Genomic DNA, 11,339 nt, shown 5'->3' with positions numbered 1-11,339 from the left:
CGCAATCTACACTGCCATCCTGGTCGCCTCCACTCTCGCATATTCGGCTGTCGCCTGGATTGGACTCTCCATGGACCCAACTGCCTCCGAGGACCTCTTCTGAAGACTTGGCCGACCCAAGGAAAAAATCACTTTCCATCGAAACCTTTCAAATATAGTATAGAACTGTCTGCCATGAATAAAGTTGTGTTTTGAGATGCTTGAATTTTACTTTTTTTTTCATTCACAAGATAGATTCAAAAGCTCACAGAACTTTAAACTATTAAAATTTCGCAAATGGTTTTTTTCGGTTTACTGTAAACACTGTTAGAATAAACCCCTTCACTTCAGCTTAAATAGGATTCCATTTGTCATCACTTTTAATTGATAAAATCTTGCCACGTATCAGGTCAGATCCTATCAATCAAAAATGACTGCCTCCGAGGACCTCTCCTTTTTTTTCTTCTGCGATTTTGAGTAAATTTTCGGCCGCAACGTGCATTGATTTCGGACGAGAGTAATATGTTTTTTCTTCCATCGTAATAGAATTTACCTAGCTATAAAGCCTAGCCATAAGCTATAGAGGTAGCAATAAGTCAGAGTTGGTCTAAACGAGGTCATCAAATTGATTGGATACACCCATTTTATACGGCAGAAATCAAAATTTCCAAATTCAAGAATTTCAAAACACAACTTTTTTAATGGCAGACAGTTCTATACTATAATCGTTGGGTTCAGATGGAGAGTGATTTTTTCCTTGAGCCGGCCAAGTGTTCAGAAGAGGTCCTCGGTGGCAGTTGGGTCCATGGAGAGTCCAATCCAGGCGACAGCCGAATATGCGACAGTGGAGGCGACCAGGATGACGGCGTAGATGGCGTTCATAGTATTGGGAGGATCGGAGTTGTGATCTTGGAGTTCACTAGGGAACCTTCCAGCTTTTATAGATTTTCATTTGTCATCAGTTTTGATTGATAGAATTTGACCTAATACGTGGCAAGATCTAATCAATAAAAATTTTGACAAACAAAAATCTATAAAAGCTGGAAGGTTCCCTAGTGAGCTCCAAGATCACAACTCCGATCCTCCCAATACTATGAACGCCATCTACGCCGTCATCCTGGTCGCCTCCACTCTCGCATATTCGGCTGTCGCCTGGATTGGACTCTCCATGGACCCATCTGCCTCCGAGGACCTCTTCTGAAGAGCCGACGTCAAAGCTTCCCAATGGTAGAATCAGATACTATTATTGGAGTTGTTAGATCATGTTCAATAAACTTTGATTTTTGATTAGTTTGTTGTCTCTCTATGATTTTCAGAGCCAGCGCTAACCTTCAGAGTTTGTTATGCATCGAATTTTAGAATCGAGAGTCATCTTTCTAGATGACTAGGCCCTATAACGAGAAAAAAACTCACCATAACAAATACTGGCAATAATGGAGGTTATCACAGCCACAGCATTGAAATTCGCGATGAACACAAAACACACAATTGCCATACAAACTACAGTAACCGCAATCGAGCCAATCAAATCGGTTCCCACTGTCAGAATGATGCTCAGAATCGCCGAATCACAATCGAAAAGTGTCGCGTTGAATTGTTGCTCCTCGCGGAGCACAGTTCGGATGTGTTGCATGGCTCTTGCTCGCTCCGCCCACTCGGACATTCCCTTGCCGAGAAGGGTTAAACGGAATGAGGTGACGACGGTTCTGGAACAGAAATTTGTTGTAATTTCGCATTAGAGCGAGTTTGCAGCACTTTTTCGTAGGTCAAACAGGACAAGAGCTTCCTTTTTGTAGTTGACAACTTTTTTGTACAAGTGCGCTCTAATGAGATATGCCATGTGTAGATATCAAGTATGTCCTTTCTCAGCCTCTCCAAGCGCCAACTTTAAAGGCGCACAAAAACTAAAAAAGCTACAAAAAAGTAGTAAACTACAAGAATATGTAAAATATTGGGAACTATGTTTTTGTTGTCAGCAACTTTTTGATAGTATTCTTAGTTTTTGAGATATGCGTCTTTAAAGTTGGCGCGCGCGGAGAGGCGCTTTCACGGCAGAAAGGAGGAGGACTTGGAAAAACAGGCATATCTCCGTAGAGCGCGTTTGCACGAAAAAGTTGTCAATTACAAAATTGAAGCTCTAGTTTTGTTTGACCCACACTGAAAATTTCAGACTGATTTGACAAGTTCTAACTATTCTTTTTGACGCCCTAACTTGAGATTTTCCTATTCTAAAACGAAATTTTTGAAGTACTATATCTGAAATCGACACATCACTTACTTATTCTTCTCATCCAAATGATACTTAACGAGCGGCGGATTTCCAATCGCATCCATCCAATTTGGCAGACTATCATAAGACGGGCGGTACTTGTCTCCCAGAAGAATCGAGAAGGAGTTCGCAAGCTTATCGTAGGCTTCGTATTGTGGAAGGAAAATCAAACTTCGATTGTCGCCACGGATGCCAGGAACATTCTCCAGACGATTCATCATATTGTGGAAACTATCGTATTCGATTTCATTGGAAATGTTTGGTGGGTTGTTAACAATGACTGTGATTGGGAAATATCGGTTGAAGACGGGCCTGAAAATAGTTCTACTTTAATCTAATTTTTCTCGGTCCCTGTGAGAAATATCAAAAAGTGGTTAACTGATAAAATGTGTATTATAAAATCAGAAATATTTTATTAGTTGATTACTTTTTGATACCTTTCACAGGAACCGAGATAAAATGGCTCAAAGTTGAAAGTTAGGGGTAACAGGCGCAGTCTGTGACTGCGTAGTTTGCAGCACGCCAAAATCAGTATTGTGTACGAACTATGTCATGTTTATACTCAGTTTAAAGCTCAAAAGCAGTGAAATTGAAAAATTTGAGTTTCATAAAATTTGGTTAACACATAATCGCGATACGGTCCTTTGAAAAAGTTGCCTCAAACTCACTTAATATTCGACAACGAATCCACCAATTTCGAATTCGACGGGAAAGCTTTAGCGGGCTCGAACGTTGTTCTCATAGTCATAACTCCATATGTTGTCAATCCATACATCCCAATAAGCACAAAAATGCACACAATCCGTCCTCTCAAAGAGCACACAAATCTCGAATACTTTGCAAGCCATGTGTCCGCTTTTGAGATGGTTTCGTCTTTGGGAACCGATTGGTAGGTGGGATCGTTGCAGAGAAAAACGATTGGCGCTAAGATGGTGTAGGTGAAGATGTAGTCGAGGAGAAGGGCCAATGAAGCGGTCAGGCAGAACAGAGACATCTGGAAAACATGGAAGATCTGAGCATGGCCCACCGAAGAGGGAGAAAGCTCACTTGGGGTGTTGGTGTGAAGAATCCGATTCCAAATGCAATGATGTTGGTCAAGGATGTGATTGTGATGGAAGGTCCAACATCGACGATGACTTGTTCCAGACGGCGAGGGCTGGAATGAAAAATAATTGAAATTTGAGATATAAGAAATAGGTATGGTAGTCATGAAAGTTTGCCCTATTTGCCATACACTCTAAAAGAACCCCTCTAACTTTATGCCAGTTTATCTTAGTTTCTGTGAAAGATATCAAAAAGTTGCCAGCTGGTAAAATGCTTGCCAAATTATGATAAACATTTTATTAGTTGACCACTTTTTGATATCTCTCACAGGAAATGAGATATACAGGCTCAAAGTTAAACTATAAATTGAATTGAGTTTTTTCTCACAAGCAGTTGAGCTCAATTATCTCAATTCTCGTGATAGATACCAAAATGAGTTAAACTGATAAAATATTTTTGATATTATCATAAACAGTTTATCAGTTGACCACTTTTCGGTATCTCATACAGAAATTGAGATTCATGGGCTTGTATTTGACGGTTTGAATTCTACTAGAGTGTGTACGGTAACTGTTTTTTGAGCTCAATCATCTCATTTCCTGTGAGAGATATCAAAGAATTGAAAACTGATAAAATGTTTATCAAATAATGATATACAGGTTGTCAGTTGACCTCTTTTTGAAATATTATACAGGAAGCAAGATCCCGCGATGGAGCTCCCGCGTAGCTCGCCGCAAAAAAAAAACTTACGTATCACTAATGGCAATATGATGTTTCCACCGATGCAACAAGATAAAAGCGTCATCGACACCAATTCCCAACACCAAGAAAGGTGTGACACATTGGATGGAAAACGACGGGAATCCCATCCAGCAAATCACTCCAAACGACGCAATCGTAGCCGCCATTGGGGTGAGCAGCGAGGTGGCAACAAGATAGGCGGTCATTTTGATAGATGATAATCTTTTGATAACGATGATGACTTGAGTGAGAAGTAGGAAGAAACCAATTGTCATGAGAGTCGTGGCTTCGATGGCTCCTCGAATCATCTCTCGATTCGCGACTTGATCACTGAAGATTGTGAATTCGACGTTCTCAAATGATGATGAGTTTTTGGACAGGTCGAAGAGCTCGTCAATCGCGTCCTGGAAAATATGGATTTGTGGTTATTAACATAGGCTCCTTTAAACTAGAGCAAAATTTCAAGTGATCATATCTAGATTGGTTTTTAACCAAATTTCTAGAAAGTAATTAGGCAAATAATTCGGAGGGTACAATAATTCGGGGGTACAAGAGGGTACAACTGATTTAGAGGTACAAAATCCACAATTCGGGGGTACAAACTAAGCCTTTTTTCAGGTATTTTGTACCCCCGAATTGAGGATTTTGTACCCCTAAATTGCTTTGTACCCCAATGACCCCAAAATTTTTGTACCCTCCGAATTATTTGCCAAGTAATTATTTTGATTCAAGCTGCTTTTCAGCTTTTAAATGAGTAGAAATATGACATAGTTTAAAAACAACATCGCAAGCTACGCGGCGATTTTGACGACTATACTTTTTAAAACTAGATCCAAGTTTTAAAACAGCTATATCTCGCTTACTTTTTGTTCAAATTAAAAAAAAAAACCTAAATTTTTGAACTTGGCTGTTTCTAAGCTGTCAAATGAGTATAAATATGTCACAGTTTACATACAACATCAAAAGCTAGCGCGGCAATTTTGACGACTATACTTTTTTAAACTGTATCCATTTTTGAAATAGCCATATCTTGGTTATTTTCCAACCGAATTTTTTAAAATTTAAATTTCTGAATTTGGCTGCTTTTGAGCATTCAAATAAGTATAAATATGACACTTTTCAGGTCTAAATCACCCACCTTAAACGCCAACTTCCCTTCTGGTGTATCGGATCTGGAAAAGTACCAAAGGACGAGAGATCGGGAACTGATTCGATGTGTTGGTGGTTCTGAAAATCGAAAATTTTGAATTCACAGAAATTGAAAACATCAAATTAAGCAAATTTCAATGAAGATTAAGTAAATGAACTTTAAAAATTTCAATCTGAAAAACTCACTAAAATCCACATTACTGAAATGAAGGCCTAAAAATATGTCCAATCCACTATACGGCATGTCCGGATAGGTGAAAACTGCAGTCGTTCCGTTGTTTTTGCGAGTTTGGTTCTGAAAAATCGGAAATTGTGGTGTTTCTGACTGAACCCTATGCGCCTTTAAGCTAGAATCATTTTTAAAATGCTCATATCTCGATTATCCGTTGACCAAATTTCATGAAATTTGAATTTTTGAATTTAGCTTGTTTTGAGCTTTCAAATGAACTTTCAAAAGATTACTGTACTTACCGCCAATAAATGAAACGGGCTATTTAGGTCACAAAGTGGATCACAATTCCTTCGACCATCGCCATCTCTCAACCCAACCGCTTGCACTAAACGATTATCCACAGTGTAGATCTGCAAATGCACTCTAATGAAACATTCTCAACAATAAAACCTACATCTCTCAATGCCTCCTCTTGCAGAATACTTCCATTTTCTGATTTCGCTGTGAAAATGCAAAATGCTCGTTCCGGATAGATTTTCAGCCCGTAATACTCCAACCAAACTCTGGTTTCGCTGAAATAAATAAGTTTGTCTCCGGATGTTCAAAGTCCAACTCACTATCCGGCATCGGAGTCCTCTGGAGAGAAGGATTTTCGGATATCAGGTTCCAAACGAATATTTACAAGCCCTGCACTCAACGCAAGTATTGATAGGATGCTTACTGAAACGAAAAAAAGTTTTGGCTCCAGCGGGGAGTCGATCCAACAAGGGTGTTTTCCAAAACGCGTGCGTAGACCACTAGTCTGCATGTGCAACGGGCACTCTTGCACCAGTTGTGGTAGTCTATCACGCGCTTTTCGGTTTGCTTTTGGGGGAGGGAGTCGAGGAGTCAAAATTTCAGAAAATCCGAAAAAAAACTCACAAAGTATCGAATAAACCGGATAGGCAGCCAGAATACGTGCCACAACGGCACTGATCGTATCCCAGCCCATTCGAGCGGTCGGCTGTAAGGTGACCATTTTGAAGAACAAAGTGAAAATTGAAAAAAAAGGGAGGAATTTTTTTGGGAAGTTTGGAGAACAAAGAAAATATTGTTTTTGTTATTTTAAGAGTGATTGGTAATAGGATTGAAGTGGGTGAAAACAGGAATTTGCTTTAGTCGAAGGTAAAATTTTGAATTCCCGCCAAACGCCTAGTCCAGTGGAGCGCGCTTCTATTCATTCACTAGTGGCACAATTCACGAAACCAAGGTGGCAAACTCGCTCTATTTGAAAAATATCGAAAACCCAAAAGAAAAAAATTTTTGACCATTCGGTTTCCAACAGGTTTCGCGCGGATTTGAGTCATACGCGACGAGAGAGTGTGAGGAATGGAGAGACGAAGAGAAAAGTCATATATGGCGGCAACAGTAGTATTAGTAGTGGCTAGTATGACGACAGGTGTTCGTTTTTTTTGCCGGCAGATTTGACAGGGAAAGCTGACTGGTATTTTTATGGCAAAATGGATGTATAAGCAGATGTGGAGGAAAAAAGAGGAACAGGTGGGATTATTGATTTTTTGTTGGTGAAGAAGAAGGAGAGAAAAAACTGGAAGTTTCAAAATCACAAAAAGGATTTGAAGCAGCAAAAAATTGGCCCTTTGACATGCATAGCTCAATTTATTTAGCCAAGCAGCTCAGCCGGCATTTTGCGGTTTTCAATGAAACTTTTTTAATTTCAAGCTCTTAAAAACTACCCCAAACATTGCCAATTGGTCCTTGAAATTCCTGAGCATACGAAACAAGACTAAAGCTTGATTTTTGTAGTTGACAACTTTTTCATGCAAACGCGCTGGTATGCCACGTGGACGCTGGTATGCCACGTGGAAGGAGATATGCCACGTGGAAGACGCTAGGCGGTGGCTAGCTAGGTGTCTAGGTGGCACTTGATGGCATATCTCTTTAGGCTCAAATTTTACAAAAAAGTTGTCAACTACAAAATTAAAGATCTATTCTTGTTTAGTATCCTCTGAAATTTTCAGACAAATCAAACAAATTTAAGTTACATTTTTAGCCACTTGAAATTCACAGTTTTTCGCTGATTCATGTTGAAAATCCCGGAAATTTTAGATAAGTCTCAACATTGAATAACATTTAAAAAGTAGCAGTAACCGTTTGGAAAATTTCAGAACATTCAAAAAAAAATATATATATATATAAACTAAAAGTGTTACAATGGACGGAGCCTAAATAGGACATTGACCTAAACCACAACGCATTCTAGTTCTCTCTGACCATCTGAACTATGGTTGAACTTTTCCGATGGGAGGTATTATGATTTTTGCATCAGAAAAACATTTATTTGGGTTGTTGTGTTCTTATAACCCGTTGCAAAACCGAGAAAAATCTGTTAAGATATGAAGAAATCGAACAAAAGGATCGGATAAAAAAGTGCAAGAAACTGCGAAAGAAATTATTTCGAAATTTTTATGTTTATTATCATTCGAAAGCTCGAAATACGCTGAATTTAAAAATATAATTTTCATAAAATTCGGTGGAAAAATAATTGAGATATGGTTTTTTGAAAAACTATCCTAGATTGAAAGCGCATAGGGGTCAAAATCACCGCGTAAATTGCGATGTTTTTTTTTCAAACTATGTCAGGTTTACACTCATTCTAAAGCTTTAAAAATTCTGAAATCAAAAAAAATAAATTTCATAAAATTCGGTCCGAAAAGTAATCAAAATATAGATATTTATCCATCTGCGACTTTGAAAAATTCGGACCTAGACAAATCACAAACGTCATTCTAAACGGCAAGAAAGTTTGTAGACTACGTTTTCTTGTTCAAACCGAAATCACAAGATTTTTCAGGGAAAAAATTGGATGAATGGGAGGAAGAAAAGGATGACCAATGTTCAGTGAAACATTAAGAAAAAAAGGGAAAAAAGGAGGAAAATTAGAAATGCAAAACGGTAAACAGAATCCTCAGAAAGGAAAAAGGAACAAACTGGAAATTTGGAATGAGGAAGAGATAGACGAAAAAACGAACAATTTATGATTGGAAAATTGTTCCTAGTTTTCTAGAACGTCTATAACTCAATTCAAATCTGGAATTTCTTGGCAAATCAAAAAGTAAAATGTAGAATTTAAAAAGATCTACAAAATTATAGTAAATTTGACTAGATTTGAATGTGAGGTTTTAGATCAAAAGCCGTGTAACAGGTAAGTCAGCGAAATTGGTTCCTAACTAGCTATACAGCCCCTGGCCCTATACTGAACCGTCCAATATAGTTGAATTAAGTATCACTTTGTAGATCTTGTTAAGTTCTACAGTTTCCTTTTTAGATCAAACGAAAATTCAAATTTTGGGCCGAGATATACTTCGGGGCGGTAGTCACCCATGGCTCCACCGGCATGTCGCAGAGTGCTGTGCGCTGCCACGTGGCATATTTCTTCGGGCTCAAGTTTCACAAAAAAGTTATCAACTATAAAAATGAAGCTCTACTTTTGTTTCGTATGATCTGAAAATTTCAAACAAAAGTTTCGAGTTTGGGCAGAGTTATGCGCTTGGTAAGAAATCGGGGCCGATAGATTGAGCGCGAAACTAAAAACTCAAATTTCTCAAATTCAAAATTTTAGGGATTTACTAATTTTTGCGATTTGGCTATTTCAAAGCTAACAAAATGTGTTTTCGTCTTCAGATTTCAATGAGGAGATAATGACACAAACAATTCTTGCCGTAGACCGAGAGGTGTAGATTAAAAGTTCTGGCGCCAAAAAGTGATCAACTTTGACGGGCTATAAAGGTACTTAGCATTTGTCCACTCTTGTTGAAAATTTCAGAGAATAATAAACAAACATAGAGCTTCATTTTTGTAGTTGACAACTTTTTTGCAAAATTCAGCCCTAGAGAGATATGCTACGTAGCATCCCCTAGTCGCTGTCTAGCCACCTAACTCGTTGCCGCCTTGCGTCTTCCACGTGGCATATCTTCTCAGGGGCTGATTTTGCAAAAAAGTTGTTAAATACGAAAATGAAGTTCTATTTTTGTTTAGTATACTCTGAAAATTTCAGACAAACCGGAAATGTCTGAAATGGGTTTTCAGGCACTTGATATTCACGATTCAGGATTTCCAAGAATCTGTCTTCCAAACAAACAAACTAAAGATTTGCATGAAATTTTCAGATAAAATGGATAAGTAGCTATGTAACAAGAACTAAATAAAAACATAAAGACACAATAATAGGAAAAACAAAATAATGTTTGCCGCCGAAAAAAGCCACACATGGCATAGATGGCAAAACCAGAAAAATGGCGCAATTCGTAGTTTGCCTCACGGACCAGCTTTCGATTTCTTAGAATCAGCATCTCCGCAAAAAAATCGAGGAAAATTGGAGAGATGTGTGAAGAAAACGTGAATAGTCATACTGAGAGAGAGGGAGAGAGAGAGAGAGGGAGAGAGAGAGAGAGGGAGAGAGAGAGAGAGAGAGAGAGAGAGAGAGAGAGAGAGAAGCAGAGAAGGTGTATAATACAGGAAAGAACATGTGAATAAGTAGGCAAAAGAAGAGGTGGATCGTTGTATGTGTGTTCTGTGTTGAATTGAATGAATTTTCGACGGGAAGAGAGGATTGGAGGAGGACAAGTAGGTTGAAACCCATTCGATGGGGCTATTCAATAGGGAGGTCACGATAGAGAGACATATTTATAGAATCCATCTTTTGGATTTTGAACAAATTTTTGTCTTAAAAATTACGAGTTGTTATTCTAGGTTCAAAAGCTTTTAATTAAGCTATGCGTTCTCAAACGGCCAGAACAAGCTATAGCGCCAATTTGAAATTGCCATATCTCAATTAATTCTTGACCGCATTTTACGAAATTGAAATTTTTAATTAAGCAATTTTTGAGCTTTCAAATGAGTACTAACATACCACTGTTTGAAAACAACATCACAAGCTAAGCGGCGATTTTGACTATATACACCTTTAAACTAAGTGCGTTTTTCAAATAGCAATATCTCTATTATTTTTGGACCAAACTTTATGAAAATCTATTTTTTGAATTTAGCGTTGTCTGAGCTTTCAAATCAATATAAACATGACATAGTTTAAAAACAACATCACAAACTAAGCGGCGATTTTGACTCTATACACGTTCGAACTAGATCCAAATTTTAAAATAACCATATCTCGCTTACCGTAAAACCTCTAATAGAACGACACCCGGATCGAAAAGCAATGTTCTGAAAGAAAATTCCAGAAAAGTCGAAAATTGGAAAATCCGATTTTTGACCCATTTTAGGCCGTCATATCGATTTTTATCCGAATCGGACGATTTTCAAAAAAATAGGATTTCAACCTAATTTTACTATTTTCCAGGTTCTCGTTCCAGCGATGGCCGACCAAGGAATCAAGGGAAGTCTCGAGGAGTTGTGCAAGAATGAGACGGTCAAAAAGGCGGTGCTCGACGACATGGTGGCCGTCGGCAAAAAGGCGGGACTCTTCTCGTTCGAACAAGTCCGTGACATCTACCTATCGGCTGAGCAATTCAGTGTGGAGAACGACTTGTTGACGCCAACACTGAAGAGCAAACGCCCGAAGCTGAAGGCTCACTACGCGAAAGAGCTCGAGAGAATGTACTCGAAACTTTCATAAATGTTCCCCTTTTTCCTCCTATGCCTTCTCCTCCTCCTATGCTCAAATTTTGCACAAGAATTCCAATAACTTGATTTTCATATAACGGGTAATTGCTCTCAAATTTTTTTTGTTTTTGTTTCTCGTCGTCTTTTCGGTTTACCCCTCTTTCTCCAAAAATTGTTTTATTCAAAAAAAGCCCCGAATATCCACTACTAAAATTCATCGATGTGAGACGAGTGAAAATAGTCATGTTGAAAAGTTGGAATAGCCAAAAAAGACATAATCCAGATGCAGTAAGATATTCGGTCCAGAATTACCTTTGTTGAGCATTTCCCAGATGATGAAGCATTGAGATGGATGTCAGAAAACTC

The 11,339-nt window shown here is 38.4% G+C and overlaps 2 protein-coding genes across 2 annotated transcripts in view; one reads left to right on the top strand and one right to left on the bottom strand.

The window, feature by feature from the left end:
- The window catches only part of Cbr-ptr-11, a gene marked incomplete at both ends in the record, with an annotated part of 8,297 nt that extends 1,925 nt beyond the window's left edge, over positions 1-6,372 (bottom strand). Inside the window, 11 exons of the mRNA XM_045241090.1 lie at positions 847-914; positions 1,393-1,685; positions 2,258-2,560; positions 2,917-3,483; positions 4,043-4,437; positions 5,172-5,260; positions 5,369-5,477; positions 5,645-5,764; positions 5,788-5,926; positions 5,972-6,074; positions 6,276-6,372. Coding sequence (XP_045092859.1) covers positions 847-914; positions 1,393-1,685; positions 2,258-2,560; positions 2,917-3,483; positions 4,043-4,437; positions 5,172-5,260; positions 5,369-5,477; positions 5,645-5,764; positions 5,788-5,926; positions 5,972-6,074; positions 6,276-6,372 — 2,283 coding nt within the window. The remainder of the gene's footprint in view (positions 1-846; positions 915-1,392; positions 1,686-2,257; positions 2,561-2,916; positions 3,484-4,042; positions 4,438-5,171; positions 5,261-5,368; positions 5,478-5,644; positions 5,765-5,787; positions 5,927-5,971; positions 6,075-6,275) is intronic.
- A 4,353-nt stretch (positions 6,373-10,725) lies between these two features.
- Positions 10,726-10,986, top strand: CBG25177 (the record flags this gene model as incomplete). Its single annotated transcript, XM_045241046.1, has 1 exon — positions 10,726-10,986. One exon carries the CDS (start codon positions 10,726-10,728, stop codon positions 10,984-10,986), a length of 261 nt encoding a protein of 86 aa, XP_045098396.1.
- Between the last annotated feature and the right edge of the window lie 353 nt (positions 10,987-11,339).

The sequence above is a fragment of the Caenorhabditis briggsae genome (genome assembly GCF_000004555.2).
Source record: "Caenorhabditis briggsae complete genome, chrI, whole genome shotgun sequence".
NCBI classification, from domain to species: domain Eukaryota; kingdom Metazoa; phylum Nematoda; class Chromadorea; order Rhabditida; family Rhabditidae; genus Caenorhabditis; species Caenorhabditis briggsae.
The sequence above is the reverse complement of the archived record's forward strand: the minus strand, read 5'-3'. Positions and strand labels throughout refer to the sequence as shown.